The sequence below is a fragment of the Crocodylus siamensis genome, chromosome 6 (assembly GCF_052110815.1).
Source record: "Crocodylus siamensis isolate JL-2025a chromosome 6, ASM5211081v1, whole genome shotgun sequence".
NCBI lineage: Eukaryota > Metazoa > Chordata > Crocodylia > Crocodylidae > Crocodylus > Crocodylus siamensis.
The window spans coordinates 20,016,560-20,043,037 of NC_143400.1; the positions used below are offsets into that span (position 1 = coordinate 20,016,560).

At 58.5% G+C, this 26,478-nt stretch overlaps 1 protein-coding gene across 1 annotated transcript; it reads left to right on the top strand.

Moving 5' to 3' along the window:
* The first annotated feature begins 121 nt into the window (after positions 1-121).
* On the top strand, positions 122-24,744 carry POLR2A (RNA polymerase II subunit A). The gene is given in 31 exon segments (XM_090052709.1): positions 122-410; positions 1,941-2,073; positions 2,762-2,898; positions 6,292-6,465; positions 7,329-7,610; positions 7,767-7,928; positions 8,355-8,575; positions 9,429-9,561; positions 9,670-9,794; positions 10,660-10,870; positions 11,473-11,682; positions 11,792-11,960; positions 12,693-12,787; positions 13,795-13,998; positions 14,890-15,112; positions 15,640-15,823; positions 16,959-17,130; positions 17,417-17,522; positions 18,320-18,525; positions 19,063-19,101; positions 19,103-19,135; positions 19,137-19,319; positions 20,151-20,397; positions 20,483-20,583; positions 20,685-20,789; positions 21,419-21,601; positions 21,756-21,959; positions 22,115-22,301; positions 22,645-22,758; positions 22,868-23,017; positions 23,103-24,744. Coding segments are annotated over 31 exon segments (5,940 nt in total). The 5' UTR covers positions 122-320; the 3' UTR covers positions 24,260-24,744.
* Positions 24,745-26,478: the final 1,734 nt, after the last annotated feature.

Sequence of the window (26,478 nt, forward strand, 5' to 3'; positions counted from 1 at the left end):
CGTCCACCGGCTTCGCTTCCCCCCTGTTGCCCGGCGTGGTTGCGCCCGCCCCTGCCCGCCTGCTCTAGCGCCCCCGGAGCGGCGGGCGAAGCTATATAGGGCGGTGCCGAGAGACGGCGCGTTTAGTCGCGCCGGGGAGCGCGGAGGGGGTGGTTGGAAGGGAGGGAGGTACAGTTGGGTGACGTTGCGGGGTATCTGGGGGTTCGCCCTGCTGTTGTTTCTCCAGGGGGTCTCGGTGCCCCTGGGGGGGTGGGCTTTCCCGCCTCTTTGGAGGCTTTTTTCCCACCCCGAGCGGAGGAAGCGTCACGTGAGCCGGCGCCATGCATGGAGGCGCGCCCTCCGGGGACAGCGCCTGCCCCCTGCGCACCATCAAGCGCGTGCAGTTCGGCATCCTCAGCCCCGATGAGATGGTGAGGGTCCCTCGGCTGGGGGAGGGGGCTTGCAATGAGGGGGAGGGGCATGCAATGCAAGGGGGGGTGCAATGCAGCAGGGGGCGCTGCAGGAGGGGGCGGCGGGTGCAGCAGTGCTGTAGGGGTGGTGGGGAAGGGGTGTTATAGGGTTGCAGTTGGCTGGGGGGTGCAATACTTGTAGGGGGTGCATGGAATGGGGAAGGGGTGTACTGCTCTATGTGGGGAAGGGAGTGCAGTGCTGCATGGGGTGGGAGAAGGGGAACGTGAAGTGGGGAAGAGGCAGTGCAGTGCAGCAGGGGGTGCATGGAGTGGGGGGTTGGGGTCAGAGGATGGGGTGACGGGGGGCTGGGGTGGGAGGGAAGTGGGGTGCAATGTAGCTGGGGCACTGTGGGAGGTGGATGGGGGCAAGGGGAGGGGGTACAGTGCAGCAGGGAGCACTGTAGTGGGGTGCGTGGGGTTGAAGGAGAGCTGTGGTGGGGGGTGGGAAGCAACAGGGTGCTTGGGGGTGAGGGAAGGGCTGCAGTAGAAAGGGAGGCCAAGACGGTGCCGAAGAGGTGAGATAGGGATATGCTTTGAGATGAGGGCAGCTGTGGTAGGGTGAACAGGTGCAAGGTGAGGGGGGCAGTGCAGTAGGGGGCCCTGTGGGGGGTGCATTGGGGTAAGAGGGTGGCTGCAATAGAAGGGGAGACCAATACAGTGCTGGGGGGTGGGGTATAGGGCACCAGGTTGAAGTGGTTGTGGTGGTGAGGGGGCTGGAGTGGGGTGAAGGGGGATTGCAGTGTGGGAGAGGGGATGTTTTTGGGGCTAGGGGGCAGCTATGGGGGGGGTGCAGTGCCTGGGGGCTGGGCTGGGAGACCTGGAGGCACCTGCCTTGGAAAGGACAGAGGCAAACTGGAGGGGGTGGGCATAGGGCTCTGTGGGGGGGATGCACTGGGGAGAGCCAGGAGACCAGGTCTTGCTGTAGTGGGGGGCCAGTTTTCAGCCCCCCCCCCCCCCGAGGCAGCAGTACCTTAAACCCCCTTGGCTGTACGTAGCCAATCCAAGGAGGGCACTAGGTGCCTTTCTCACCCTGGGAGCAGGCAGGTGCCTTCCCATGCTCCTAGTATTTTGTCTTGAAAAACCCAGGGGAGACTTCAACTGGCATTTCTCCTGGAGGCTAAGAAGACTAAGGATTGGTATTGATCTGACTTGCGGTGCCTTCTGTCCCCAGTAGAGAGCAGGCACTGACGGGGTCTTTTCCCTGCCATGCCTCTTCTCCTTGTGGCCTCCAGCCCCTAAGACTCAGGAACCAGTCATGCCTCCTGCCCCTTTCCTCCAAAAACCTTGAGTCCCCACTGCTGCTACCTGTAGCAACAAGCTCCCCCCTTGGGCTGTTCTCCTCCTCCCCATCTGCTGGCACCGCTCCTTCCCATGCAGCTCAGGATACCTAGAGCCTTGTGGTTGGGGGGGTTGGCTCTCCTGCCTCAGTTTCCCAGCTTGGTCTGCTTCTGCCCTCCCATGCTCAATATCCACATCTTTCTCTTTCCCCAGAAACGCATGTCGGTGACGGAGGGGGGCATCAAGTACCCCGAGACAACAGAGGGCGGGCGCCCCAAGCTTGGGGGGCTGATGGACCCCCGCCAGGGGGTGATTGAGAGGACTGGGCGCTGCCAGACATGTGCAGGTGAGCCAGGGGCCAGCTATGGGTGTGGGGTAGGGGGTCAAGAGGTACCAGCCTCCCCACCACATCATGCTCTCATTGCTTTGCCTCATTCATGTGCCCAACTCTGGTGGCGAGACATATTCAGGTGGCTGTTGCCCCTCTGGATTTGAAGGTGGGGCGGGGTGAGGTTCTGAAAGGGTAAATGGCATAGCAACATGTGCATATTAATTGCATGCAAAATTCACAGTGCATCCAGCATGGGCCCCTGACCCCACCCCCACAGGATTGGGGTCCCCTTCCTGTCCCCAGTTAGTCAGGACCACCCTAGATGTCCCCTCCCCTGCCAATCTAGCTGGTTGGGACACCCCGCTCCCTCCCTCCCCCCCCCCAGCTACTCAGAGCCCCTGGATTGGGCCCAGATGGGACTCCATATCCAATCCAGCCCCCTCCCCCCAGAGAGGACAGGACCCAGGTCCATCTCCCCACCCCCTATCCAGTCAGGACCCCACTAGATGCCCCCTCCCTTGCCCATGTAGCCAGTCAGCGTACCCCTCTCCCCCCTTCCCTGAGCTACCCAGAGCCCTTGGATTGAGCCTAGATGAGCCCAATCCAGGCTCTTCCCCCAGAAGGGACAGGCCCCTGGCTCATCTCCCCACCCTCACAGCCAGCCAGGGGACCCTCTGCTCACCCTCCTTCCCCACTCCTGCAGGAAACATGACAGAGTGCCCAGGCCACTTCGGCCACATTGAGCTGGCCAAGCCTGTCTTCCATGTCGGCTTCCTGGGCAAGACCATGAAGATCCTCCGTTGTGTCTGCTTCTTCTGCTCCAAACTCCTGGTTGACTCGGTGAGCCCCCTTCCCCTTGCTCCTCTCCCAGCCTGGCCCAAGTCACCCCTCCAGGCCTTCCTCTCTGCAGGATTTCTGTGCATCCTACCAAAATGGCTCTTCTCAAAGTTGCATATGAAGGTGGGGAAAGAATGGATCTGACACAGAAGACCCCTTTTGCACCCCCAAGACGTTGGCTCTGGTGGTATCTAAGGAGGCTTTGGCCTTATCCAGGTCCTTTCTCTCCCCACCTTCATCTCCTTTTCTTCTCTATCTTCAAGACCTGCCCAGAAACCCCGAACTGGTCACTGTGGTGGTATCTAAGGAGGCTTCAGGTCCCAATTCCTCCCCACTCTCCATGTTTGAGACCCTGTGACGGGACCATCCCCTGCCCCACCTGTCTGGGGCTGTCTGCCCTGCCTTACCCCAATGCACCTGAACCAGGTGGAAAAATGCCAGGAGGCTGTCCTCTTAATGTCCTGATGCTGAGGACATTGTACATGGCTCCAACCTCCTTTTACCATCTCCCATGCCTTGCAGATGGCGTCTGTAATAGCTCCTAACTCCCCTGGCCCTGTTGCTGGGCCATGCTTGGCCTCTGGCTCAAACTTGGCCTCGGGTGTCCCTGCTTTGACCATGTTGCCCCCTTACTGGGGTTTCAACCTGCATACACATCCTGGGCTTCTTGCCTCTCATTTGGCTTCTAGCCCTTCTTGCTCAGCCTCCTCACTGGGGCTACGGGGCCCTACACCCCACGGGCCTCAGGTGACTGTCGATATGTGTGGGCCTCACTCTTGGCCTATGGCCCACTAGGCCTCACTTTGATTTTGGCCTCGGGCCCTCCTGGCCTCCATGATCTCGCCCAAGCCTCTTTCTCCCAAGCTTTGGGCCTCAGGCCCTCTCAGCCTCTGTGTTGCTGCCCAAGCCTGGTGCATTTCTCTCCGGGGGTGCTCCCCTAGCCTTTCCCCTCCACCAGAACGCCTCCATCCAGGCTGAAGCTTTCCCAGTGTGTCATCCTTGCCGTTCACTAGGGAGGCACTGATGTGGCCTTTCTGGAGGGCTGCCCTGCCACTGGCAGCCCCCACCACCCCCCTTCCCCGGCAGGTCCCTTGTAGGATACCTCCCCTGGGTTTCAGCCTTCATCATTTCAGCAAGCCTGCCTTTTTGTCTGACAGTGATGTTCTCCGGTGCCCCATTGGAGGGACCTTCAGCCTGTTTCTGGCTCTGGCCCTGCTTGTTTTGACCAGTTGGGATTCCGTGGTGTCAGTGTAGCAGTAACTGGTTTCCTACTTATCCCTACTGGGTCCCACTATAGACAGCTGTCTCTTACTGGGCTGATCTGTACCTCCAGGATCTTATTTTAGGCAGCCCCTCACTCAGCTGGGCTCATCTCCTGGCCTGTCACTGCCAGTTCTCATCTGTCCTGGGCTGGCCTCGCTCTCCAGATGCTCTCCACCCCAGGGTGTTGAGGGAGCTAGCTGGGATTATTGCAAGGCCCTTGGCATGGCTTTACGAGCGCTCTTGGTGCTCGGACCAGGTGACAGATGATTGGAAGATAGCTAATGTGGTCCCCATCTTCAAAAAAGGGACTAGAGAGGACCCGGGCAACTATAGACTTGTCAGTCTTACCTCAATCCTAGGGAAACTCTTTGAGAAGATCCTCAAGGAGCACATCTGTGATGGGCTGGCTTTAGGGATGATGCTCAAGGGTAACCAGCAGGGTTTTGTTAGGGGCAGGTCATGTCAGACCAACCTGATTGCCTTCTATGATCAGGTCACAAACGCAATGGATGCAGGTGTCGCTGTGGACGTAGTCTTTCTAGACTTCAGCAAGGCCTTTGACACCGTCTCCCACCCCATCTTCATTAAAAAAACTAGGCAACTGTGGCATTGATGCCTACACAGTCAGATGGATTGCAGATTGGCTCAAGGGTCGTACTCAGAGAGTGGTGGTGGACGGGTCATATTCGACCTGGGGGAAGTGGGCAGCAAGAGTCCCCCAGGGCTCGGTCCTTGGGCCTGCGCCATTCAATTTCTTCATCAGTGATTTGGATGACGGGGTGAAAAGCAACCTGTTTAAATTTGCTGATGATACCAAAATTTGGGGTGAGGTGAGCATGCTAGTAGGTAGGGAAAGATTGCAGGAAGATCTGGATAGGTTGCAGGGGTGGGCTAACATAAACAGGATGTGTTTCAATACTGACAAGCGCAGGGTGCTGCACTTAGGCAGTAGAAACCAGCAGCACACTTACAGAATGGGAAACTCCCTTTTTGAGAGCACGGAGGCAGAAAGGGATCTTGGAGTCATTATTTACTCCAAGATGAACATGGGCCGACAATGCGAGGTCACGGTTGGCAGGGCTAACCGCACCTTGTTGTGCATCCACAGGTGCATCTTGGGTAGAGCCAAGGAGGTGATCCTCCCCCTCTATGTGACACTGGTCAGGCCGCAGCTGGAGTACTGCATCCAGTCCTGTGCGCCCCACTTCAGGAGGGATGTGGACAACATTGAAAGGGTCCAGAGGAGGGCCACCTGCATAATCCGGGGACAACAGGGCAGACCCTACAATGAAAGACTGCGGGACCTAAACCTATTCGGCCTCTGCAAGAGAAGGCTGAGGGGGGACCTGGTGAAACTCACTAGGGGGGACCAGAAGGGTTTGGGGGAGATGCTGTTTCCCCTAGCGCCCCCTGGCATGACAAGGAACAATGGACACACATTATTGAAGAGTAGGTTTAGATTAGACATCTGCAAGAACTACTTTACAGTCAGGGCGGCTGGGAGCTGGAACCAACTTCCAAGGGAAGTGGTGCTGGCTCCTACCCTGGGGATCTTTAAGAAGAGGCTTGATGCCTACCTGGCTGGAGTCATTTGAGTCCAGTTTTTCTCCCGCCCAGGCAGGGGGTCAGACTTGAAGATCCAAAAGGTCCCTTCTGACCCGACTTCTATGATTCTCCCTAGGCCAAGCCATCTCCCTGTGGCTTAGGACCCGCCCCCCCCCAGGGTCTCTAGGAACCTCCTCTTTCTCTAGCTGCATTTGAGGCTGGGTGTAACAGGACCCCAAGATGTGACCAGCTCACGGGTGGGCTGTGTTTAAGGCTGGGTATAACAGGACCCTGAGATGCAACAGGTTCTGGGGTGTGCTGCGTTGGCAGCTGGGTATAATGGGACCTGAGATGGCCCACCCCAGCTGGATGCATGTTGGAGGCTGCGTGTATACAGCCGTGCTCCAATTGGGTGGCCTGCTGGCTATCATGCAACTGCCTGATTTTGCTCTGCAGGCTGCCTTGCAGCCTGCTGAGGCCCTTAAAGTGGCCCTTGTGGGTGCTGCCACAGCCCCCCCTCTAATGGGTTGCTGGGGTTGGTGGTATCTAAGGATGTTTCAAAGATTCCATGCCCCCTTTTTCTCCTAGAATAACCCCAAGATCAAAGACATCCTGGGCAAGTCCAAGGGGCAGCCCAAAAAGCGCTTGACCCATGTCTATGACCTGTGTAAGGGCAAGAACATCTGTGAGGGGGGTGAGGAGATGGACAACAAGTTCGGGGTGGAGCAGACCGAGGGCGACGAGGACCTGACCAAGGAGAAGGTGAGCTGGGGGGAGGGGGCACCCTGTATCACCCCCTTGTTGTGGGGGTCTGTCGTCCCCCCCCCACACACACATACATACACACACACACACACACACACACTGCGCCCTGGGGTCTCCGTCTAGGGAGGAGTAAGATGGACTGGACCAGTTGGTCCATGTTGAATTATCCTGAGGCACAATGCACTATAAACTGCTAAGTCTACCTGGTGCAAGGGAGTACCCAGCAGGGGGCAGAGCTTAGTGGAGTGAGAGGGTGGAGGATAGGGGGTGCCCATGTGTGGGTGGGGGTGCCTGGGGTGGGGCCTAACTGGGGGTGTCCATGTGGGTAGGTGCCTAGGTTGGGGGTGTTCATATGGGATGGGGTGCCTGGGATAGGGGGGTAGTGGGGGGCTGCCAAAGTGCAGGTGAGGGGGTGTGGGCCTAGCAGGGGGTGCCCAGGTGTAGATGGGGGGAGGGGCCTGGGGGGAGGGCAGGGCCTGAGTGAGAGGTTCCTATGTGGTGGGGTTTGCCTCAGGTGGGGGGGCCTAGTAGGGGGTGCCCATGTGTGGGTGTGGGAGTGTTTGGGGTGGGGGTGCCCATGTGAAGGTGGGGGCAGAATTTGGCTGGGGTGCTCATGCATGGGTAAGGGGGTGAGGCTGGGGCTGCTTATGGGTGTGGGGGGTGCCAGCAAGGCATGGGTGGAAAGCCTAGTGAGGGTGGTGGGCAAAGAGGAGGGCTGCCTACCTGGGGTTGCAAATGAGGGGGAGTGCAGGGCTTGTGGGGGCCCATCTGACCTGTGCCCCCTACCCCTTTCCTGCAAAGGTGGGACCCGGTGCAGTGCCCAGCTAGGTCTGATACACCCTCCGCTTCCCCTCCAACAGGGCCATGGTGGGTGCGGGCGCTACCAGCCACGCATCCGGCGTGTGGGGCTGGAGCTGTACGCTGAGTGGAAGCATGTGAATGAGGACTCACAGGAGAAGAAGATCCTACTGAGCCCTGAGCGGGTGCATGAGATCTTCAAGCGTATTGCAGATGACGAGTGCCTGGTGCTGGGCATGGACCCCAAGTTTGCCCGGCCTGAGTGGATGGTGTGCACTGTGTTGCCTGTGCCCCCGCTCTCTGTGCGGCCTGCTGTCGTCATGCAAGGCTCAGCCCGCAACCAGGTGAGAACCAGACAGGGGCAGTGAGTTTGCACACAGGGACTTGAGATCCTGGATGCCTGGGTTTTTCCCCTGCTCTGGGAGGGGGGCACGGGTCTGGTGGGGGTGGAGCCCAGACACATGGGTTCCAGTTCGGCACCAACCAACACCCCCTGCCAGGACGACCTGACCCACAAGCTGGCTGACATCGTGAAGATCAACAACCAGCTTCGGCGCAATGAGCAGAATGGGGCGGCTGCCCATGTTATCGCTGAGGATGTCAAGCTGCTGCAGTTCCATGTGGCCACCATGGTGGACAATGAGCTGCCTGGCCTGCCCCGGGTGAGCTGGGGCACCAGGCATGCTGGCATAGGGGCTGTGGGGTGAGGCAGGGCATGCTGGGGTGGGGATTGCTGGGGCAGGATGAAGCATGCTGGGATAAGGGCTACTGGGATGCACCCTGTGGGGGCCAAGGCATGCTGGGATAGAGGCTCTGAGGGTTGGGGGGGATAGGAGCCCCTGGGAATGTGAAAGGGGCCCCCAGCCCTTCTCCTGTGGACAAAATATGCTGGGATATAGCGCTCCCCAGCCCCAGTGGGCAGTGGGGCCTGCAGGGGGAGGCCCCCTACTGCACTAAGGTGCTGCATTGAATGCTGTGATAAGTCTGCAGCTGCACTGCATGCAAGGGGGGCTGTGCTGCATTGCATGCTGGGATCTGCTCCCTGCCAGAAGGCTGTGTTAACCCTCTCCTCACCGCACCCCCCTCAGGCCATGCAGAAGTCGGGGCGGCCCCTGAAGTCCCTGAAGCAGAGGCTGAAAGGGAAGGAGGGCCGCGTGCGTGGGAACCTCATGGGCAAGCGTGTGGACTTCTCGGCCCGCACTGTCATCACGCCCGACCCCAACCTAAGCATTGACCAGGTGGGCGTTCCCCGCTCCATCGCTGCCAACATGACCTTCGCTGAAATTGTCACCCCGTTCAACATTGACAGGTCTGGAGCTGGGGAGGTGGGAAGGGGAGGGGAGGATGGGAGGGGTCTCCTGTGCCTGGGAGAGGGTTCTTGGAGGCTGGCAGTGGAGAGAGAAAGTGGATGGACAATGTGAGGGGAGGGGGCAGGTACCTGGAGGCTGTATTGGTGCTGAGGAGAAATGTGTGGGGTCCCTGGGGGCTGGGCACAGTTATAAGGGGTAATGGGGAGGGTGTCCCTGGGGGTTGCAGGGGGTGCTGAGGAGAAATGGGAGCGTGCCAAGGGGAAATGGGGTACCCTGTTGGGGAGGTGCTGAAGGGGAGTGGGGGTGATACCTGGGGGCTTGGGGTGCTGAGAAGGGGCTGTTGTGGGGAAGTAGGGGGTGCCTGGGGGCTAGGGAGGTCCTGAGGTAAAATGGAGTCCCTGGGGGCTGGGGGGGATAGGTCTGAAGCCAGGGTTTGGGTCCCTGGGCGCTGGGTTTAAGGGATAGTAGGGTGAAGGAGGGGTCCTCAGTATCTGTGATAGTGAAGGGGGTGGTAAAGGATGAAGGGAGGGATCCATAGGGGATGTGAAAGGTGAAGGGGGGTGGGTCTCTAAGGGCTGGGAGGGGAGGTGGAAAAGGTGGGGGTCAAGCTGGGGGAGGTCCCTGGTAGCTGGGAGAGGGGGTGAGAAGGGGGGGCTGGGATGGGGTACGAGGGGCAGGGAGGTGGGAGTCCAGGGTGTTGGTGGGGGTAGGGGAATGGGGGGCACCCTGGGGGGTATGGATGAGGGCGGCAGACCCCAGGGCAATGGGGCTGGTATGAGACTGCTGGGGTGCTGGATGGTGTGGGGAGGAGGCTGATGGCCCCTTTCCTGTGTGCTCTCCCCCCCGCACCAGACTGCAGGAGCTGGTGCGCCGGGGCAACAGCCAGTACCCTGGGGCCAAGTACATCATCCGGGACAACGGTGACCGCATTGACCTGCGCTTCCACCCCAAGCCCAGTGACCTGCACCTCCAGATAGGCTACAAGGTAGGGAGGGGGCTTGTCCCATCTGGGTGGGGAGCTGAGGGGTGTCCCCAGTGCATTGGGGGGATGTGTCTGGTATGGGGTGAAGCTCACCACTCCCTTGTTGGGCAGGTGGAGCGCCACATGTGCGATGGGGACATTGTTATCTTCAACCGGCAGCCCACGCTGCACAAGATGTCCATGATGGGCCACCGGGTCCGTATCCTGCCCTGGTCCACCTTCCGCCTCAACCTCAGGTACCACGGGGGCACGGCACTCTCCTCCTGGCTCTGCCTCACTTAGGTGCTGTGGAGACAGCTTGGGGGTCTGGGATATCCAGCCTCAAACATGGCCCGCCCCAGAGCTGGGTGCATCTCAGGTTCCAGTATACCCAGCTGCCAAGACTGCCCACTCCAGAGCTGGTCATATTTCCCATCCAATTATACCCAGTTGCCAGCATCCCAGCCCCCCGTGCCTCCCAGAAGGTCACAGGACTGCTTGTCAGGTTGCTGACATTTATTTTTAACATAGGACATTCATCTGAATCCAAGTTCTCTTCTCAGAGACCCCGCTCCCCCTGGAAAACTGCTCAGACAAATTGTTTTGGAAACATCAGATACAAAAAGGGCGAGATTTCCCCCAAAACCTGGGCCTTTATTTGCAAGCTGGGCTGTCAGGTGTCCCCATGCCTACTGTGGGGTGGTGAGGCCTAGCAGGTTTAGAAGCCTGTCTTGTCATGGTCCTCTGAGGTGAGGGTACTTCACACCCATGAGGTGCCCCTCATTGCATTGGGCGAGGTTTAGTGGGTTTAGCCTTGCCCTTGTGCGCTGAGAAGTTACCTTGCACCCCACCTAGACCCATAGGCGCCCCTCGGAGGGTTAGCCTAGCAGGTTTAGAAGCCTACCGTGCTCATTGCTCTTTGAAGAGATATCTCATACCTATGAGGTGCCCCTCAGAGCCACGGGTGAGGCCTAGTGTGTTTAGAAACCTGCCTTGCCCTTGTTCTCTGAAGTGTGAGGGTTGCTAACACCTATGGGTTGGGGTGCAGGCGAGACCTGGCTGGCCTGCAGCCTTCTCACCGCCTCGCCCTCATGCGGCTGCCCGCTCCTGCCCTCTTTCCAGCGTGACGACCCCCTACAACGCTGACTTTGATGGGGACGAAATGAACCTGCACCTGCCACAGTCGCTGGAGACACGGGCGGAGATTCAGGAGCTGGCCATGGTGCCCCGCATGATCGTCACCCCCCAGTCCAACCGGCCCGTCATGGGCATTGTGCAGGATACGCTCACGGCTGTCCGCAAGTTCACCAAGCGCGATGTCTTCCTGGAGCGGGTCCGTGCTGTGCCGGGCTGGGGACCTCCCTGGGTGGGGGGTGGAAATTGGCACCCCCTTCCCCCACTAGTTAACACCTTTCCTCCTAAGGAGGGTGATTGGAGGGGGGAAGGCAATGAGACATGGGGGCTGCTGGGGTTATGAGGGGGTGGGATTTGGGATCCAGAGGAGATGGGGCAGATTTTAAGAGATGGTGGTGGGCCTCAAGGTTCAGTTTATGTGGGGGCTAGGCAGCACTGGGGAGATTATGGGCATCACTGGGTTTGGGGAGGGTGGTCTTCTGGGGGCACTGGAAGGTAGGGTTGGGGTACAGCAGTTATGGGGTGGGGGGGAAATTGCCCTGCAGTGTCTATGGGCATCACTGGTTTGGGGGTGTTTTGGGGGGCCAGTGGAAGGTCTCAGTGTTGGGGTAAAGTGGTTATGGGGGGGTTGGAGGCACTGGTCAGATTATGGGCATCACTGGCTTGGAAGACGGTCTTTTGGGGGACAGTAGAAGGTCTTGGGGTTGGGGCATAGCAGTTGCTGGAAGGAGTGGGCAGCATTGGGCAGACTATGGGCATCACTGGGTTTAGTGATGCCCCTAATCCCATGCTACCCTGCAGGGGGAGGTGATGAACCTGCTGATGTTCCTGTCCACCTGGGACGGCAAGGTGCCACAGCCGGCCATCCTCAAGCCACGCCCGCTCTGGACGGGCAAGCAGGTGTTCTCCCTCATCATCCCTGGGCACATCAACTGTGTGCGCACCCACAGCACCCACCCTGATGATGAGGACAGCGGGCCCTACAAGCACATCTCCCCTGGTGACACCAAGGTACCCCTCCCCACAGCCACTTCTTGTGTGTGTGTGTGTGGGGGGGGGGGGTTTGCCCCCAGGCATGTCTCTGTCCCCCTCACTTGTCGTTGTTCTCCTCCTCTGGCAGGTGATTGTGGAGAATGGGGAGTTGATCATGGGCATCCTGTGCAAGAAGTCGCTGGGCACCTCGGCGGGCTCCCTGGTGCACATCTCGTACCTGGAGATGGGCCACGACGTCACCCGTCTTTTCTACAGCAACATCCAGACAGTCATCAACAACTGGCTGCTCATTGAGGGTCAGTCCTGTGGCCTCCCCTCTATTAGCACCTCTCTCTTCCTGCCTGCCCCCCTCCCCCGCCCCAATTAGCTCCTCACTTCCTGGTCTGAAGGAGGGGGTGGGGTCTATTCCTAGCCCTGCCCCATGTGGCCAAATCACTTCCTGGTCCAGCAGCACAAGGGGTGGGGGTTATTAGCTCTGCCCCACACTGCCAGCTGGCTTCCTGGTCCAGTAGCAGAAGGGGTGGAACCTATGTCAGGCCCTGCCCCTATACTAGGGATGGGGCAGGGGCTAGTAGAGAATGCAGCCTCTGTCTCACTGATTGGTTAGTGGGTCTGGTAGTGGGAGGATGGGGCCTTTTCTTAGCCCCACCCTTGGGGTTGCCTGTGCATCCCTTATTCCAGCTGACACCCACTCCAGCTATGTCCCCCAGACCCCTGGGCGCAGCCTTTTCCACCCCAGCTGGGGGTATAGGAGACCCCTTGTTCCCCACACCATTCCCAGCATCCTCCCAGTTTGAGTAGGTGAAGTACTGGGTGCTGGAGAAGCAGCTAACCCAGGTATTCGGGTGCCCTCAAAGGCTGGAACCTAGCCACAGGGTCTCCTCTCCACTCCCAGGAACCAGCTGGTGACGAGTAAAAGCCCAGGACTCCTTTATATCCCAGGGCTGGGAGTTGCTGGTGTTTTGAACCCACCCCTCCAGGCCCCTTCGCCCCCCCAGTGCTAAATATCTCCTCCACATCTGCCCCAGGTCACACCATTGGCATTGGAGACTCCATCGCTGACGCCAAGACCTACCAAGACATCCAGAACACCATCAAGAAAGCCAAGCAGGATGTCATCGAGGTGCGGGGGGTGGGGCTTTGTAATTTAGGGGAGGTCTTTGGGGGCTGGAGGGGAGTTTAAGGGACTTTAGAGATGTGCTGGGGGGCAGGTAGGTGGGTGCTGCTGTGGAGCTAGGGCTAGTTTTGATTTCATAGACATTAGGGCTGGAAGGGACCTCGGAAGATCATCAAATCCAGCCCCCCACCCAAAGGGGAGGAAGTCAGCTGGGGTCATAGGATCCCAGCAAGATAAGCATCCAATTTGCTCTCAAAGGTGTTCAGTGTAGGTGGTTGAACCACCTCTGATGGCACGCTGTTCCAAACCTTGGGGGCTCGGACAGTAAAGAAATTCTTCTTTACGTCCAGCCTGAAATGGTCTTGCAGTAGTTTATGACCGTTCAACCTCGTCATCCCTTGGGGTGCTCTGATGAACAGATATTCCCCCAGATCCTGGTGGTCACCCCTGATCAACTTATAGGTGGCCACCAGATCACCCCTGAGCCTGCACTTTTCAAGGCTAAAGAGCCCAATGGCTCTCAGCCTGTTGTCGTAAGGTCTGTTTTCCTGACCTCTGATCATGCATGTTGGATGGGGGGGAGTTAGGCATCTGGAGGGGCTGCGTGATGGCGTTCAGGGGCTCGATACACCCAGCCACCCCCCTGAGCTGGGTGCATCTCCCTATGGTTCAAGGTCCCGGGTTCATTATTCCCAGCTGCCAACCCCAGAGCTGATTGCATCTCAAGGTCCTGTTATGCCCAGCCTCAAACATGGCCCACCCCAAGATACACCTGTGTGCATCTCAGGTCCTATTATATACCCAGCTGCCAGCATGGCTCATCCCAGAGCTGGGCACATCTCAGGAGTCCTGTTACACCCAGCCTCAAACACGGTCCACCCCCAGAGCCAGGCGCATCTCCGGTCCTGTTATACCCAGACACCTATACAGCTGACTCCACAGCTGGTCTCATCTTGGGGTCCTGTTGTACACGGGGGTGTCCCTGACTCCTGCCCCCCACCCATCCCCTGCAGGTGATCGAGAAGGCCCACAACAATGAGCTGGAGCCGACGCCAGGCAACACGCTGCGCCAGACCTTTGAGAACCAGGTGAACCGCATCCTCAACGACGCCCGTGACAAGACGGGCTCCTCGGCCCAGAAGTCCCTGTCTGAGTACAACAACTTCAAGTCGATGGTGGTGTCGGGCGCCAAGGGCTCCAAGATCAACATCTCCCAGGTAAGGCCAGGCTCAACACCCCCAGCCCTGCCCCCTGCTTCCTTCTCTGGTACTGGGGGGCGGGGCCTGTTTGTAGCCATGCCCTTGTTTTGCTGTGTCACTTCCCAGTTGAAATGGGAGGATGGCCTATGCCAATTCCATGTACTAATATTGCTATGTAACTTCTCTCTCTGAAAACTTGGGGGTGTGGCCTGTGCCCCATGACTTCCTGGTCTGGCAGTGGGGTGGAGCCTACAGTTTCCATCCTCAAATTGCTGCCATATTTCCTGGTTCAGAAGCCCAGTGGGTTGAGTCTAGTTAGCCCTGCCCTCACAGCTGCCAGGCTTCTGGGTGTGATGGGGGTGGGGCCTGCTAGCTCTTCCCCTAGCAGACACCCCACCCTGATCTGGTACCTGAAGTGGGCAGGGCCTCATTTTAGCCCTGCCCATATTGCCACCTGACTTCCTGGTCTGGCAGGACTGGGGGAGGGGTCTATTCCTAGAGAGAGAAATAAGGTGAGACTAGTCCTGCCCCCACACAGGGACAGGATGGGGTGTCTACTAGCCCTGCCCCTGAATAGAAAGGGGAGGGGGGAGGGCCATTTTAGGCAAGAAAGGGCTTCTGGATGGCCCCACCCACCCATAGCACATGGGATAGCTGCTCCCACCCCAGAGGCGCACTGCATTTCATTGCCAGCCTGGAGCCCCCCGATTGTTCCACCCCAGAGGTGGGCGCATCACTGTCCAAGGGGGAAAAGATAAATGCCCCCCACCCCAGAGGTGGCTGTATTTCAGTGCCAGTCTGGAGACCCTGATTGTTGTGTCCCATTAGTGGGCACATATCTGGTGAAAGATAGAGGTTAAGGCATGTCTGGCAGGTAACACCCCCCCACCCTCTTTCCCTCCTCCCCAGGTTATCGCGGTGGTGGGGCAGCAGAACGTGGAGGGTAAGCGCATCCCGTTTGGGTTCAAGCACCGCACCCTGCCCCACTTCATCAAGGATGACTATGGCCCTGAGAGCCGCGGCTTTGTGGAGAACTCGTACCTGGCTGGTCTCACGCCCACTGAGTTCTTCTTCCACGCCATGGGCGGGCGTGAGGGGCTTATCGACACGGCTGTCAAGACTGCTGAGACAGGTGAGGGGGAGGCATCTTGGCATTGAGGGCTGCTTGTTATACAGCTGAGATGCACCCTAGAGGTGGCTGCATCTTAACATCGAGTGAGGAGTGCTTGTTGTACACAGCCAGAACCCACCCCAGAGCTGAGTGCATCTTAGCACTGAGTGTGAGGGGTGCTTGTTACACCCAGCTGTGACCCACCCTAGAAGTGGTCACATTTTGTGCTAGGTAAAGTGGTTGGTATATTGGGCAGCTGCATTCCACCCCATAGCTGGCTGCATTTTGGCGCTGTATGAGGTGTCCCTGTTATGCACAACCGTGATCCACCCCAGAGCTGGCTGCATCTCTGCAGAGTGAGATGGGGAGGCCCCAGTATAACCACCTGCCCCTGCTCCAGAGGTGGTTATGTGTCTGTTTGGCAAAGGGGCTGTTATAAAGATCTGCTGTTTCCCACCCCAGAGCTGGCTGCATTTTGGCACTGTGTCCCTGTTATACTCAGCCATGACCCACCCCAGAACTAGTCGCACTCTCTCCCCCTGTCCCAGGCTACATCCAGCGGCGCCTGATCAAGTCCATGGAGTCGGTGATGGTGAAGTACGATGCCACAGTGCGCAACTCTATCAACCAGGTGGTGCAGCTGCGCTACGGCGAGGACGGGCTGGCAGGCGAGAGCGTCGAGTTCCAGAACCTTGCCACCCTCAAGCCCTCCAACAAGGCCTTCGAGAAGAAGTGAGCAGCCCCCCAGAGCTGGGCACATCTTGGGCTTGATGCATCCAGCTGGCAGCCTGCTTCCCCGCCCCCCCCGGCACTGGGTGTATTTTGGGGCTTGGTATATCTAGCCACTACCAGGCTCTCCCCAGAGCTGGGTGCATCTTGGGCTCAATACACCCAGCTGGCAGCCTGCTCTCCCCCAGAACTAGGCACATCTTGGGGCTTTATACACCCAGCTCCTAGAAGGCTCTCCTTAGAGCTGGGTGCATCTTGGAACCTGATACACTCAGCTGGCAGCTGGTTCCCCCCCTCTCCTCCCCAGATCTGGGTGCATTTTGGGGCTTGGTATATCTAGCCAGTAGTAGGCTGTCCCAGAAGCTGGGTGCATCTCGCCTAGCTGACAGCCTGCTGTACCCCAGAGCTGGGTGCATCTTGGGGTTTGGTACACTCAGCCACTAATAGGCTTTCCTGAGAGCTGAGAGCATCTCGGGCTCAATAGACCTAGCCTGCTTCCCACCAACACTGGGTGCATTTTGAAGCTTGATATATCCGGCCCACCAGTAGGCTCTCCCCAGAGCTAGGTGCATTTCGGGACCTGGTACACACAGCTACCAATATGTTCCTGCCAGAGCTAGGCACATCTTGTTCTCTGTATAACCAGTTACCAGCCTGTTCAGCCCCAGAGCTGGCTGTAATACTTAGCTGTCAGCTTACCCCTCCCCAGAGCTGGGTGCATCCAGCTACCAGACCTGGTTGCATCTCAAGACACGTTATATCGAGGTCCCAGCATGTCCTGCACCCCACCCCTCAGAAACTGCACACATCTTGGGGCCTTATCTACGCAGCCTTGGCATATCACACCCCAGAACTGGGCGCATCTTGGTGCTAGCAAAACCCATTACAAGCCTACATAGCTTCAGAGTTGGCTGCATTTTGGCCCTACTAGAGAGCCAGTTGCATCCCAGAGCTGGGCACATCTTGGGGTGTGATTTATACCCATCCACCAAGCAGCCCGCTCCCCAGACCTGGGTGCATTTCAGTTGTTCCTCCCCAGAAATGGCTGCATTTTGGTGCTTTTTTTTGCTGGGGGGGGCAGGGGAGACCCCAGAACCAGGCCTTGACCACCCCTCCCCCCCACCCTTTGCCCCCTCAGGTTCAAGTTCGACTACGCCAATGAGCGGGCATTGCGGCGCACCCTGCAGGAGGAGATGGTGAAGGACATACTGAGCAATGCCCACATCCAGAATGAGCTGGAGCGTGAGTTTGAGAAGATGCGCGAGGATCGCGAGGTGCTGAGGGTCATCTTCCCCACTGGTGACAGCAAGGTGCGCCCAGGGACCCTGGCTTCAGGGCTGTCCCTGCCCCACTCCCTTTTTGGGTTAAAACTCCCCCTTACTTTAACCCATAAGGTTTTGCTCTCCCTTCAGAGCCTCAGAGAACCCAGACATCCTGAGCTAGGGGGATGAACTTCTCCTCATTCCACACTGCTGCCCCTTTCCCATTCTTCCCCAGACATGGTCGCATCTGACAGCTGCCTACCTGGGCTGGAGGGGGGACTGACCCCACCCCTTTTCCTGGCCTGACTACACCCCCTCCTGGCCCCGCCCCCAGGTGGTGCTGCCCTGCAACCTGCTGCGCATGATCTGGAACGCGCAGAAGATCTTCCATGTCAACGCGCGCCTGCCCTCCGACCTGCACCCCATCAAGGTGGTGGAAGGTGAGCCCAGGGGGCATGCTGGGACAGTAGCGTCTGATTGGGGGAGCTTAGATAAAGTGAGGGGGCAGGGCTTGGGCAGGGTCTGATTGGAGTGGGGCTGGGATGTGTCATGGGGGGGTTGGGTCTGATCTGGGAGTTGAGTTGATGGGGTCCGATTGGACTAGGCAGTGGGGTTTGATCCAGAGTCAGGGTTTGTCCTGGGGACGTGGGATCTGATTGGACTAGGGAATTTGGGGGCAGGGCTTGGATGGTTGTGGGGCTCTGATCTGGGGTCCCTCTGGAGGTGGCATCTGATTGGCCAGGGTTTCTGTGTGCTGGGGGGGAGCGGGGCAGGGTTTGTCTTGGGGAGATGAGGTCTGATTGGAGTAGGGGACTTGGGGGCAGGGCTTGGATGGCTGGAGGGGGTGGGGATCTGATCAGAGATGGCATCGGATTGGCCAGGGCTTTGGTGGGCTGTGGGGGTGGTTGTGGGTTTAATCTGAGGGCATGGTTTGTCCAGTTAGACTCCATCTCCCCAGGACATTGGGCTAGGGGGTGGTACTCGAGTGGGGCTTGTCCTAGGGAAATGGGGTCTGATTGGACTGAGGGCAGAGCTTGGAGCAGGGTGGGAGTGCTGGGTGGGGTGGGGTCTGATTTGGGGCTGGAGCAATGGGAACTGGTTGGGGGGAGGCCTGGATGGATGAGGGTGGGTGAGTGGTTGATCTGGGGGTGGGGTTTGGACTTGAGATGGGGTCTGATTGGGCTGGGGATGGGGCTTAGGGGGACCCAGTCCTGATCCCTGTTGGGGGTGGGCGCAGGGGTGAAGGAGCTGAGCAAGAAGCTGGTGATCGTGAACGGGGATGACCCGCTGAGCCGGCAGGCGCAGGAGAACGCCACGCTGCTCTTCAACATCCATCTGCGCTCCACGCTCTGCGCCCGCCGCATGATCGAGGAGTTCCGGCTCAGCGCCCAGGCCTTCGACTGGCTGCTGGGTGAGATCGAGTCCAAGTTCAACCAGGCCATAGTGAGTCGTGGGGGTGGCCTGTTGTAGGGTTGGGGGTGGGGTCTGTAGGGCAACCCTGGTAAAGTGTGGAGGGGGCTTCCAGGGGGTGTGGTGAGTAGGGTTGGGGTGCAGCTTCAAGGGGTAGGGCTTGTATGATTAGAGGTGGTCTCCCAGGGGGGTGGGGCCTGTAGGATTGGTAGGATTGGAAGCAGGGGGTAGGGTTCTCAGGGGATGGGGCCTGTAGGATTGGGGGTGGGACTCTCAAGGTGGCAGGGCCTGTAAGATTGGGGGTGGGATTTCCAGGGGCTGAGACACCCAGGGACTGGGGTCATTAGCATTAGAGGCAGGGCTTCCAGGACTGGGGCTTCAAGGGTGTGGTTTGCAGGGCTGGCAACAGTGCCTATAGGAATTGGGGGTGGGGCTCCCAAGAGGGGCAGGGCCTGTAGAGTTGGAGGGCGGGGGCTTCAAGAGGCACAGCTTGTAGGACTCGGGGGTGGGACTTCTGCCTAGTCCTACAGGGCTGAGGGCAAGTTGGTGACCTGTTGCCTCGCATGGCAGGCGCACCCCGGGGAGATGGTGGGGGCTCTGGCGGCGCAGGTCGTTGGGCGAGCCAGCCACGCAGATGACCCTCAAACACCTTCCACTACGCCGGTGTGTCGGCCAAGAATGTGACGCTGGGTGTCCCACGCCTCAAGGAGCTCATCAACATCTCCAAGAAGCCCAAGACTCCCTCGCTCACTGTCTTCCTGTTGGGCCAGAGCGCCCGTGATGCCGAGAGCGTGCCAAGGTGGGGGCCTCTGGGGCCGGAGTGCCAGGTGGGGAGTGGGGTTTGGTCTGTGTGAAATGGGAGTCCACAAGGGGGTGTGGGGGGTGCGCAGGGCTTGGGGGGGGGGGGCAGGGTCCATAGGTACTGGGATCAAAGTGGGTGGGGCAGGGGTTTAGGGTTGGGGTCTGGGGTCTCTGGGAGATTGGGCTCTCCAGTCTTGGGTGGTGCCTCTGGGGGGTTGCAGTTGGGGTTTGTGAGGGTGTCGGGGGGGGGGGGGGGTCAGGTCAGTAAGGTCTGTGGCGGGGTGTCTCTAGGGGGTTGGGGTTACGGTTGTGGTCTCAGGTCTGTGGGAGTGTCTGGGGGTAGGGTTGGTGTCTTCAGTCTCTGGGGTTTTGTGGTTGATGTCTCCGGGGGATGGGAGCCTGGCGGGTTACAGTGGGGGTCTGTGGTGGTTGCTGGGGGTTTAGGGTTGCAGTCTCACGTCTGCAGGGGTGTTTCTGGAGGGTTAGGATTGGGGTCTGTGGGTGTTAAGGTTAGTGGGGTCTGTGAGGGTGTCTCTGGGGGATTAGAGCTGGGAACTTGGGTCTCTGGGGGTTAGGGCTGGCATCTATGGGGTTATGGTCAGGTGAGGGGGTGGTCCATGGGGTTGTTTCCAGGGGGTTTGGGTTGGTGTCTGGGGGTTGGGGTTTTGTGGAGTTCGTTTCGGTGGGGATCTCTAGGGGGTTAGGTTTGGTGTCTTGGGTTGGGGGTCTGGGGGGGGTCTCTGGGGGATTGGGGCTGGGGTACCATGTCCATGGAGGTGTCTCGGGTCGGTCACTCAGGGCAGCAGACCTGGCAGCGGGCTCCCCCAGCTACTCACCCCCTCCCCCCTTCCCCCCAGGACATCCTGTGCCGCCTGGAACACACAACACTGCGCAAGGTGACAGCCAACACGGCCATCTACTATGACCCAAGCCCGCAGAGCACGGTGGTAGCCGAGGACCAGGAATGGGTCAACGTCTACTACGAGATGCCCGACTTTGACGTCAGCCGCATCTCGCCCTGGCTGTTGCGCGTGGAGCTGGACCGCAAGCACATGACTGACCGCAAGCTCACCATGGAGCAGATAGCTGAGAAGATCAATGCTGGTAGCTGCGGGGCTGGGCGCTTGGGGGTGGGGGGGGGCACAGGATGGGTGCACAGCCCTAGCCTATCCGTTTCAATCCCCCGCAGGATTTGGGGACGACCTGAACTGCATCTTTAATGACGACAATGCGGAGAAGCTCGTGCTGCGCATCCGCATCATGAACAGCGATGAGAACAAGATGCAGGAGGTGCCTGGGGGGTTGTGGGACAGGTTTGTGGAGTGGGGGGTTGGCGGCAAGGCTGGGCTCTGAACCCGGTCATCTCCCTTTGTCTCTGCCACTGTGCGCAGGAGGAGGAGGTGGTGGACAAGATGGACGACGACGTCTTCCTGCGCTGCATCGAGTCTAACATGCTGACTGACATGACGCTGCAGGGCATCGAGCAGATCAGCAAGGTGATGCCCCAGGGCCTTGTGGGTAGTGGGGGGACGGCAAGTCACTGTGGGAAACTGGAGGTGTTGGGGTGGGCTGGGGGTATGGGGGCATTGTGGGTCATTGCGGTATGGGAGCCCTGGGGCCTTGTGGGTAATGGGAGGGCAAGGCATTGTGCGTAATTCAGAGTGTTAAGGAGACATTGGACTCCTGGGGCATTGTGGGGTATTTGAGGGGGTTAGGAGGGTATAGGGGCTGGGAGGCATTGCTGGTAATGGGGTGAGGACTGCCTGAGACATTGTGGGTAATGTGGGTATAGGAATCCTGAGGCATTGTGGGTAATGGGTGTTGGGGGCTTATAGGAGTTTCTGGGGCATTATGAGTAATTGGGGAGAGGGTCAGGATATAGGAGCCTTGGGTATTATGGGTAATGAAGGTGCTGGGTGGTGCATAGGAACCCTGGTGCGTTGTGGGTAAGGGGGTGGGGGCTGTTGGGCATGGAGGGCATAACATGGTTGCCTGTGAGTGTCAGGGTGACCAGGCCCCATAGAGGGGCAGTACAGAGGGACTACTCTGGGCGTGTCCTGGACCCAGGAGGCCCCAGAGCATGCTGGATAGGTGAGTGATGCCGCCCCCCCCGCCCCCGCCACAGGTGTACATGCACCTGCCGCAGACGGACAACAAGAAGAAGATCATCATCACCGAGGACGGGGAGTTCAAGGCGCTGCAGGAGTGGATCCTGGAGACGGATGGTGTGAGCCTTATGCGGGTGCTGAGCGAGAAGGACGTGGACCCCGTGCGCACCACCTCCAATGACATCGTCGAGATCTTCACTGTGAGTTGCCTTGGGGGTGGGCTGGGGGCTGGTGTGGACCCCACAGCTCTGGGAGGGCAATGGGGTCCAGTGGTTAGAGGTGGTGGCTGGGAGCCCGGATGTCTGGGTCCACACCCAGTACTGACCTCTGCCCCCCCCACCCTGGGTCTGGCAGGTACTGGGCATCGAGGCAGTGCGCAAGGCACTGGAGCGGGAGCTCTACCACGTCATCTCCTTTGATGGCTCCTACGTCAACTACCGGCATCTTGCACTGTTGTGTGACACCATGACCTCACGTGGGCATCTCATGGCCATCACACGCCATGGCGTCAACCGCCAGGACACCGGGCCCCTGATGAAGTGTTCCTTTGAGGAGACAGTGAGTGCCAGGGCTGGGTGGCATGACGGGAGCCATGGGGGCCTGTGCTGGGCAGCACACTGGGAGCTGCATGGGGGCCTGTGCTGGGCAGTGTGCCAGGAGCTGGGGGGTGCTGCGGTGGGTGGCACAAGAGTTGAGCCAGGCACCCCCTTCAGGTGGACGTGCTGATGGAGGCAGCGGCACATGGTGAGAGTGACCCCATGAAGGGGGTGTCGGAGAACATCATGCTGGGGCAGCTGGCGCCTGCTGGCACTGGCTGCTTTGACCTGTTGTTGGATGCTGAGAAGTGCAAATTCGGCATGGAGATCCCCACCAACCTGCCCGGCCTGGGCGGTGCTGGCCGTGAGTTCCCGTGCTGCCCGCATGCCTGGGTCCCCTCTGTCATGGGGGTGGGAGCTGGGTCACCTGGGTGCTCTGTTGTGGGGGTGAGAATCCGGGCACCTTGGTCTAGTCTCTTGTAGGCATAAGAGTCTAGATGCCTGGGTTCCCCCTGTTTCGGTGGTGGGAGTGTGGATGTGCCTGGGTCCCCTCTGCCTGGCGGGGTGGGAGCCTGGGTCTTGCCCTGGGTTGGGGGGTGGAGGAGGTTGGACATCAACTGCCTCCCATGCGAGGGAAGCCAGAAATAGGAGAGGACCCAGGTGTCTGGGAGCCCTCCCAACCCCCCCCCCTTTTTTTCCTCCTGCAGCCACAGGCATGTTCTTCGGGTCAGCACCAAGCCCCATGGGGGGGATGTCGCCAGCCATGACGCCCTGGAACCAGGGGGCCACCCCTGCCTACGGTGCCTGGTCCCCCAGCGTGGGTGCGTGCAGCGGGGCTGGGGCTAAGTTTTCAGAGCAGGGCCTGGCAGGGTGCAGGAAGGATTCAGGGGTGGGAGAAGCCTCCTGTTGTTAACCTCTTGCTCCCCGCAGGAAGCGGCATGACTCCTGGTGCCGCCGGCTTCTCCCCTAGTGCTGCCTCAGATGCCAGTGGCTTCAGCCCTGGCTACTCGCCAGCCTGGTCGCCCACACCCGGCTCGCCTGGCTCACCTGGCCCCTCCAGCCCCTACATCCCCTCTCCTGGTGAGTGCCTATCCCTGCCCCCCCCACCTCAGGGTGTCCCCTTCTGTCCCTCTGTCTTACCACCTCATGTCTTCTGCCCCTGCAGGTGGTGCCATGTCGCCCAGTTACTCGCCGACCTCACCCGCCTATGAGCCGCGCTCGCCTGGGGGCTACACCCCACAGAGCCCCAGCTACAGCCCCACCTCGCCCAGCTACAGCCCCACCTCGCCCAGCTACAGCCCTACCAGCCCCAACTACAGCCCTACCAGCCCCAGCTATAGCCCTACCAGCCCCAGCTATAGCCCCACTAGCCCCAGCTATAGCCCCACTAGCCCCAGCTATAGCCCCACTAGCCCCAGCTATAGCCCCACCAGCCCCAGCTATAGCCCCACCAGCCCCAGCTACAGCCCCACCAGCCCCAGCTATAGCCCCACCAGCCCCAGCTATAGCCCCACCAGCCCCAGCTACAGCCCCACCAGCCCCAGCTACAGCCCCACCAGCCCCAGCTACAGCCCCACCAGCCCCAGCTACAGCCCGACTTCTCCGAGCTACAGCCCAACGTCACCCAGCTATAGCCCTACCAGCCCCAACTACAGCCCGACGTCACCCAACTACACCCCCACTTCTCCCAGCTACAGCCCAACATCGCCCAGCTACAGCCCAACCTCACCTAACTACACCCCCACCTCACCCAACTACAGCCCCACATCCCCCAGCTATAGCCCAACCAGCCCGAGCTACAGCCCAACATCACCCAGCTACTCACCTTCCAGCCCCCGCTACACCCCACAGTCACCCACCTATACCCCCAGCTCGCCCAGCTACAGCCCGAGCAGCCCCAGCTACAGCCCTACTAGCCCCAAATACACCCCGACCAGCCCCAGCTACAGCCCCAGCTCACCCGAGTATACGCCCACCTCACCCAAGTATAGCCCCACCTCACCCAAGTATAGCCCCACCTCACCCAAGTACAGCCCCACCTCCCCTACCTATAGCCCCACCACTCCCAAGTACAGCCCTACTTCCCCGACCTACAGCCCAACATCGCCCGTCTATACCCCAACCTCACCCAAGTACAGCCCTACCTCCCCAACTTATAGCCCCACCAGCCCAAAGTACAGCCCTACCTCCCCTACCTACAGCCCCACCAGCCCCAAGGGCTCCACCTACAGCCCCACGTCACCTGGCTACAGCCCTACATCACCGACCTACAGCCTCACCAGCCCGGCCATCAGCCCTGATGACAGTGATGATGACAACTGAGACCAGCGGGAGGCACTGGGGACGGGGGGTAAATTGATGGGGTGGGGGTAAGTGTTAGGGGGAGGGGGTGGGTTTCAACTGGTTTAGGATCCAATTGTACATAGCACTTAAGACTACTGTACCAGTAGGGTTGTGCCCTGGGGGGTTGGGGGCAATTGAACACAGTAATTGCTCCCTGTCCCATTCTGGGACACCCCTCTCCTGTTTCTCTTGGGGGTGGACAGCCCCCCCCACCCAAGATAGCCCTCTCCCCTGCCCTTTTTGCCCCAGGCTGGGGTATTTCTATGCCGGGAACTTTATTCAAGGTGGGGGGGGCAAGTTAATTTTCTAGGGGAGGGGGATTATATAGTAATGGTTAGATTCCCCCCTCTCGGTGGGGGGTTGCATTGTCTGTTTTAATCAAGGGGTAATGATGGGGGGGGTAATTAAGGTTTGTTGGGGGGCACAGCCTGTCTGGTCTCCATGGGAGACAATGGTTGTACTGTTTTTTTGTTTTGTTTTTTGGGGTAATTAAAAAATTTTACAAATTTTGAGCTGCTGTCGTAGGCTGGCTGTTTTTCTTGACAAGCGAGGGTACAGGATGGGACCCAGGCATCTGGGCTGCCGGACCCAGGCATCTGGGCTGCCAAGCCCAGGGGGAACAAATGGGTTAATTCCTGCTGCTTTGTGAAGTGCTTGCGGGGAGAACCCAGAAGTCCAGGTGGCTTAGTACTGTTTGGTTTTATTTTTGGTTTTTTGTTTTGTTTTTTTTTTTACATGGGGGGAGGTGGTGTGCGCGTGTCTTCTCTAGACTCAGTTCCTCTCTTGGGGTGTGTCTACACATGCATTAATGCACTTTAGTTTAAATCTAGTCTGTGCATTGAGGGACTACGAAAATGCATGTTGGCCTATCTTAGTGCCCATTAAAAACCGCAGATTTTTTAGTGATGCTTTAAAGTGCATTAAAATAGGCTAATGTGCATTAAAGCGCACATGTAGATGCACTTGAACAGTTTGGCTTCCTACCTTCTGCCTCTGAGACCCCCAGCATCTTCAGGCCTTCCCCCAGCTGGATTTCACCTTGGGATTTTGTGTTTTATCATACCCAGAGGGCAGAGTTTTGCACCCATGCTTATGTCTGGACTCGCCCATGCAGTGGATCCCAGGCCTGCTGAATCCCAGCCATGCCCTGTGTGCTGCCACACCAGGCCAGGGATGTCTGCAAAGTTAGCAAAGGATGCACCGGTTCTCATCATCTGCACTGCAATGAACAAGAGGGGTGAACTGGGCTGGACCCAGCATAGAGCCAGGGAGCACCCCCTTGGTTGCTGCAATGTGTGTATGCATGTGTAGCGTGCATATGCACTGTATGTAATTGTGTAGACAGTGTCTGATTATGCTATTATATATATAAAATGTGATGTATAGTACAGTTAACCGTGTATAATGTGCATGTGTGTGGTGTATACATGCACTATATGCAATTATGTGGACAATAGCAATGGATATGCTATAATTTACTAGGCGTAACGTATAGTGTAGATTAGTGCTTCGCAAAGTGGTGGTCCACAGACCGGTGCCGGTCCACGAGCCACTGGTCGCTGGTCTGCAGTGAGTTGCCAGGAAAGAAAGATATTTTCAGAAGCATAACATTGGTATGTCATAGTGCCATAGTTTGTACATTCCAGCACTGCAGGTGACGTCACGTTGTGCGAGGTGAGGAAAGAGAAAGAAACGGATGGTTGCGCATTTGTGTAGTGCTGTTGCATGCAGTTGCTGCCACCAGTTGAACCAGGCACTGGTCCCTGGCCCACTGGAAAAAAAAATTGCCGGTCTACCACATCAGGTGGTTTGAGAAGCACTGGTATAGATAGTGTATAACGGGCTGGGTGTGGGTGTAGTGTGTACATCTACTGTATACAAGTGTCTAGACAATAGCATCTGATATGCTATCATATATTAGATGTAATATAGCGTAGATAATGTATAATGTAATCTGTGGGTGTAGTGTGGTTATTGTGCGTGTGTGCATGTTTGTGAGTGTATGTACACAAAGTGTAATAGATGCTACTTACACTGTCTACACTGTGTTAGCTACAGCATTGTAGCATCTGTAAATGCATGCAGTGTAGATAACAGCATTTGGGTGTGTGTGGGACATTTTACACTATATAATAGGTGGTGTACATAATGCAGTGTCTGTAATATGTGCAGCTTAGATGCATACAGTGTATATAATG